General features: G+C 41.4%; 1 protein-coding gene across 8 annotated transcripts in view; it reads left to right on the forward strand.

Annotated features, from left to right (window-relative positions):
• TMEM50A (transmembrane protein 50A) overlaps nt 1-6681 on the forward strand; it is a 24291-nt gene that overhangs the window by 8004 nt on the left and 9606 nt on the right. For 4 of the 8 annotated variants that reach the window (XM_011977901.1, XM_011977899.1, XM_011977898.1 and 1 more), the window contains exons 4-5: nt 4487-4554; nt 5744-5836. In XM_011977901.1, the coding sequence (XP_011833291.1) occupies nt 4487-4554; nt 5744-5836 (161 nt within the window). Of the gene's footprint in view, nt 1-4486; nt 4555-5743; nt 6178-6681 lie in introns of those variants that run through there. The other 4 variants (XM_011977895.1, XM_011977896.1, XM_011977897.1 and 1 more) reach the window with 2 other exon arrangements.

Genomic DNA, 6681 nt, shown 5'->3' on the forward strand with positions numbered 1-6681 from the left:
ACGGAGTTTTGTTCTGTCGCCCAGGCTGGAGTGCAGTGGCATGATCTCTGTTCACTGCAACCTCCGCCTCCCAGGCTCAGTTGATTCTCCTGCCTCAGCCTCCCCAAGTAGCTGAGATTACAGGCATGCGCCACCATGCCTGACTGGTTTTTGTATTTTTTGTAGAGACAGGTTTCACCATGTTGGCCAGGCTGGTCTTGAACTCCTGACCTCAAGTGATCCACCCGTCTTGGCCTCCCAAAATGCTGGGATTACAGGTGTGAGTCACCACACCTGGCTGATATATTTTCTTAGAATTCTCATGTATCTTTTTATTCTGTATTCCAATCTGTTAAACATTTTTGCATTTCAGTTCTCATGTTTCAATTTCTAAGGGCCTTTTTTTGTTTCCTTGATTATGAATGCGTCCTTTAGGGATCAACTCTCTCTGTGGGCCTTTCTTTTTTTTTTTTTTTTTTCCATGTTAGACGGGTAAGGTACTGATGTAAGAACAAGGTTTGAGGGAGGCACATCTCATACATGCACATGAACACCCAATCATCGTGCCTAGGAACTACAGAAGAATCAGGTTTTCCTTTTTAAATTAAAAAAAAAAAAAATGTTTTAGAAGTAGGGCCTCACTTTGTCACCCGGGCTGGAGTGCAGTGGCATGATCATAACTCACTGCCGTCTCAAAATCCTGGGCTTAAAGCAGTCCTCCGGCCTCAGCCTCCCCAGTAGCTAGAACTGCTTGCACACACCACCACACTCAGCTATTTTTTTAAAAGAGTTTTCTTTTTTTGTAAAGACAGGGTCTCACTATGTTGCCCAGGCTGTTCTTGAACTCCTGGTCCCAAGTGATTCTCCTGCCTTGGCCTCCTGAAGTGCTGGATGACAGGTGTGAGTCACTGTGCCTCTCTGCCTTAATAATTTAAAAAATGTAATATAAAATGCGTTCTGGCTAGGCATGGTGGCTCACACCTATAATCCCAGTGCTTTGGGAGGCCAAGATGGGCGGATCACCTGAGGTCAGGAGTTCAAGACCAGCCTAACCAACATGGAGAGACCCTGTCCCTACAAAAATCAGCCGACATGGTGGTGCACGCCTGTGGTCCCAGCTACTCGGGAGGCTGAGGTGGGGAATCGCTTGAATCTGAGAGGCAGAGATTACAGTGAACCAAGATCGTGGCACTGGACTCCAGCCCAGGAGACAGAGTGAGACTGTCTCAAAAAAAAAAAAAAAAAGGCATTTATTGAGATACATAAAGTGCACAAGTCATATATACATCTCAACAAATTTTTAATTACATATACACCCATGTAAACAGCACCTAGATCACGATTTAAAACATCACCCCAGAACGTTCTCAGTCAGCACTTCCACCACACCTGTATAGCCCCTGTCCTGACCTCTACCATTGTCCATGAGCTTTCTGTAGAGCTTTTTTTTTTTTTTTTTTTTGAGATGGACTCTTACTCTCTTGCCCAGGCTGGAGTGTAGTGGCATGATCTTGGCTTACTGCAACCTCTGCCTCCCAAGTTCAAGCAATTTTCCTGTCTCAGCCTCCCGAGTAACTGGGATTACAGACGCCCACCACTGTGCCCAGCTAATTTTCATATTTTTGGTAGAGACAGGGTTTTACCATGTTGGCCAGGCTGGTCTGGAACTCGTGACCTCTCAGGTGATCCATTTGCCTTGGCCTCCCAAAGTGCTGGGATTACAAGCATGAGCCACCATGCCCAGCCTTCTGTAGACTTTTAATTTAGGTTGTAGAGTCGTCTCTTCCAGGCTGCCAGGTAATCCAAGTTGAAAATTATACACATTTTTAAATTATGCTACAGTTACTTAAGTGTAAACACAGTAACTTGTATTTTCAGAATAAAGCAAGTGGCTAAGGGCAGCCAGTTTGACTGTGCGTGGCGTGGGGTCATTGCCAGAGTAGTTATTCATTCGCAGAAGTAAAGGTCTGACTTCAGAAGCCACTGATAGCAAAGGGCTGTAGTCTTTCTCTTTGAAGCTCAGCCATTATGCAGCTATTTCTAGTTCTTTCCATTTTGTTGCAATTTATTTTACTGTAATAATGATGCTGTTAGAATTTTTTTTTTTTTTTTTTTTAAGATGGAGTCTGACTCTGTCTCCCAGGCTGGAGTGCAGTGGCTCGGCTCCCTGCAAGCTCCGCCTTCCGGGTTCACACTATTCTCCTGCCTCAGCCTCCCAAGTAGCTGGGAACACAGGCGCCCGCCACCACACCCAGCTAATTTTTTTTGTATTTTTAGTAGAGAGGGGGTTTCACCATATTAGCCAGGATGGTCTCGATCTCCTGAGCTCATGATCCGCTGAGAGTGCCCAGATCAGCTACACCCCAACACCAGGAGCACACTTACAGCCCCCAGTTACAGAGCATCATGTTGACAAATACCAGATGCTTCAGGAAAAAGATTATTTAACTAGTAACTTTTCTGTAAATCTGAGAACATACATAAAAATAGTCATAGCAGAGAACAGAGATTGTTCATTCCAAAGTGTCCCTAATAGTGAAGACAAGATTGTGGTGGCTCACAGAGGGCTGTGAAGTTTATTCAGATGGCTCAGTTTATTCAGAGCCAGGAACCAGTAACCCAAGAACATTTATTTGTGTTTTACTTTTAAATATGAAGCCTGTTTTTAAATATATTTATTTCATATACAAAATAATTTAGTACTGTATAGAGATCACTGAAAATAATTGAGTATTTTGATCATTCTGAAACTTAGCTTTGTATGAATAAATTAAGACATTACTGTGAAAACTAGGATTCCTATATTCAACACTTTTTTTTTTTTTTTTTTCTGTAGAGACAAGGTCTGACTATGTTGCCCAGGCTGGTCTCAAAGTCCCGGGCTCAAGCAGTCCTTCTACCTCAGCCTTCCAAAGTGCTGGGATTACTGGTACAAGCTACCAGGCCTGACCTAAACACATTTATTGAGCACCTACTATGTGCGAAACCCCTAGCCTTGTGCTAGGCATTGAGAATGAAAATGAGAAACAAGACAGACAATGGCTCCTGTCCTCATGAAGCTTATATTCTAGTGTTAGACACACACAACTAAATGGGTATATGTATCATAGGTATAGTGTTTTGTAACTTTAACTTGATGTATTGTGAACGTTTTCCCATGACATTTGGAATGTTTCAAAGGATACTTCTAAAGAAAGCAAGCCTATCTCACTTTAGAGTGGTACGCTATGAAAAGTTGGTAAAACACTTATGTTTAGAGCCTGTATCAAGGATTAAAAAAACAAGATTTTACACTTGAGTCTCTATTCAATAATATTTTCAGAGCAAAAAGATATTGTGTTGTTTGAAATATAGTTATTTCTCCAAACATTTGATGTTAGTACAAAATTAGCACAAAAAATGTATTCCAAAGCCAATTTTAAGAAATATTTGGATTATCTAGGGCCCATTTTCTCCCTCTGCCATTGCCATACATGAGTACATGTCATGTCTGATATATACAAATGGAAAATCAGAAGCAAGCGAAATTATCTTTTTACCTGTTCATGTCTTACCAAAAGAAAATTTTGAGAATTTCGTTCCTTTTTTTTTTTTTTTTTTTTTTTAAAGAGACAGAGTTTTGCTCTTGTCTCCCAGGCTGAATCGCAATGGCACGATCTCGGCTCACCACAGTCTGTTTCCCGGGTTCAAGTAGTTCTCCTGCCTCAGCCTCCCAAGTAGCTGGGATCACAGGCATGCGCCACCACGCCCAGCTGATTCTGTATTTTTAGTAGAGATGGGGTCTTTCCATGTTGGTTAGGCTGATCTCGAACTCCTGACCTCAGGTGATCTGCCTGTCTCAGCCTCCCAAAGTGCTGGGATTACAGGCATGAACCACCACGCCTGGCCTCATTCCCAAATTTTAACAATCCAGACTCACCTGAAAGACTTGTTAGAACTCAGATTTCTGGGCCTCATGCCCAGAGTGTCTGCTTTGCTAGGTTTGGGTTAGGGCCAGATAATTTTCTTGTCAAATAGGTTGCCAAGTAATGCTGATTCTGCTAGTCTAGGGCCCATGACCACTGCTCTGGAGAGTATCTGGTTGAAGAGACCAGTCATATGAACTCTTTACTCAAGAACTGAAGGCCTATGAGCCAGGTGTGGTGGCACTTTGGGAGGTCAAGGCAAGGAGGATATGTTGAGGTCAGGAGTTTGAGACTAGCCTGAGCAACATAGCGAGACCTCATCTCTACAAAAAATTTTTAAAAATTAGCTTGGTGTGGTGGCGCACACCTGTAATCCTAGCTACTCAGGAGGGTGAAGTGGGAGGATCTCTTGAGCCCAGGAGTTCAAGGCTACAGTAAGCCATGGTTGTGCCACTGTATTCTAGCTTGAGCAACAGAGAGAGACCTTGTATCTTAAAAAAAAGACTTTGAAGCCTAACCTTAAATTTGAGAAACTGTTGATTATTGTTTCTGGTAATTGGTGTCATGGACCCTGATTTCTTGGTTTTATTTTATTCATACAGGATTAATGCAGTATCAAATGGACAAGTCCGAGGTGATAGTTACAGTGAAGGTTGTCTGGGTCAAACAGGTAAATAGGTGCAAACAGCATCTTATTATACATGCTTAAATCCTTAAGATGAGAATTTCACATGGAAGTACCACTTTTCTATTTGTTTTAATATATCTATGAGTAACAGCTTATTTTGAATCTATTGTTTTATGTCTTGGGCTTGAAATTGGGAATTAATATATAACATTCTATTTGCTGTGCTTTATTGAGCCGTAGGCAGTGTTTTTATTAACATGTATTTGTGTTAATTAAAGAAGCCCTATCAGAATTCATTTTAGGCAGTCATGACTCCATTTATTATTTATAGCAAATTTTCATAAACATGTTAATGTGATTGGAAAGTTGGCTGTCCTCCTCTGTTAACATAATTTTAATGCATCTTCCTAAGTTTTGGTCATGTAAATTTGAATTTATTTTGCTACCTGACTTCCCTGAAAGTGAAATATGGTAGCTTTGAGATTTGTATATCACTGAATATGAATTTTTTACTGTATATCTGTGTTACTGTTTGAAAGTACTCTTGGAGGACTTTATTTATTTATTTATTTTTTGAGACAGAGTCTCGCTCTGTTGCCCAGCCTGGAGTGTAGTGGCGGGATCTCGGCTCACTGCAAGCTCCGCCTCCCAGGTTCAGGCCATTCTCCTGCCTGAGCCTCCCAAGTAGCTGGGACTACAGGCGCCCAACACAACACCCAGCTAATTTTTTATATTTTTAGTAGAGATGGGGTTTCACCGTGTTAGTCAGGATGGTCTCAGTCTCCTGACCTCGTGATCTGCCTGTCTCGGCCTCCCAAAGTGCTGGGATTACAGGTGTGAGCCATGGTGCCTGGCAGAGGAGGACTTTAAAAATGTGGAAGCATGCTCCATATAAAAGCATATGGAGAATGAGCCTCTAAATATGGTGAAACAGATTTTATGAGATGTTTTACAGGAAGGTTGAGTATAGGTTTTCTTGGTGTAGGCAGTTGGGGAAGTAAGTATATGCACTTACACAGACTAATAAATAATTTTTAAAAATCTATTAGGCCAACCAAGAAGAAAAAGGCCAACAGCCACACTGATGAAGATGTTTAGTGTATTTTCCACTGTTGTTACATTAGACTTTAATGGCAGCTGCACTTTTTTTTTTCTGTTTGGGTTTTATTTTTGAAAGGTAATTTTTCTGCCCTACGCGAAACAATTCTGGTAAAATATTATTTCTTTCAAGGTGCTCGCATTTGGCTATTCATTGGTTTCATGTTGGCCTTTGGATCTCTGATTGCATCTATGTGGATTCTTTTTGGAGGTTATGTTGCTAAAGGTAAGAGAAAACATAGGATACAACTTACTTCAGTGGAATACTGGAATTTTGCATTAAAGTTAGTTATTTTTTTTCCTATAGATGGGCCAACTGCTAGCAATGCATTTATATCTGGGGACCCCCCCCACCCCACTGACAGTGTTTGGTTTTGTTTGTCTTGTGTATTTTTAGTGTTCCTTTCTTCAGTCTTTTTTCTTCTTATCCAGAGCCTAGAAGGGATGAGACAGCTCTAAACACTGCTTCTCTTTGGCTTCCAAAAATCTCAAAAGCAGAACATATATGTTATCTATCTAGTTAGCAGATGTTTCTTTTGAAGAGACAAGAGTCTTACTGTCACCCAGGCTGGAGTGCAGTGGCATGATCATGGCCCACTGCGGCCTCAACCTCCTGGACTCAAGCCATCCTCCCACCTCAGCTTCCCAGGTAGCTAGGGCCACAGGCACATACGACCACACCCAGCTAATGTTTTCATTTTTTGTAGAGATGGGATCTTGCTATGTTGCTAAGGCTGGCCTTGAACTCGTGGCCTCAAGCTTGGCCTAACAAGTTCTGACTTTCAGAATATCTGTGCAAAGCTGTAACATCGCAGAATTGAGATTTATTCAGTTAAGCCTCCCTGGTAATATGATGTCATCTCCTTTTAGACAAAAAAGTAAACTAACATTTAATATACTTCTGCTATATAAGGCCAGTTTAAGGCAAGCTCAGGAAAAGGTGTACTGTTAGACCCTGAGAGAAATTTCACCTTGAGGGACCATAGGAAAATAGAAAGCCCATTTAATGGTTCAGGTGAAATTGCTGTGGCTGTCGTAGTAAAAATACAGTATTAATGATTTATAAAAACT

Source organism: Mandrillus leucophaeus, unplaced genomic scaffold, assembly GCF_000951045.1.
Source record: "Mandrillus leucophaeus isolate KB7577 unplaced genomic scaffold, Mleu.le_1.0 Scaffold185, whole genome shotgun sequence".
Lineage (NCBI taxonomy): Eukaryota > Metazoa > Chordata > Mammalia > Primates > Cercopithecidae > Mandrillus > Mandrillus leucophaeus.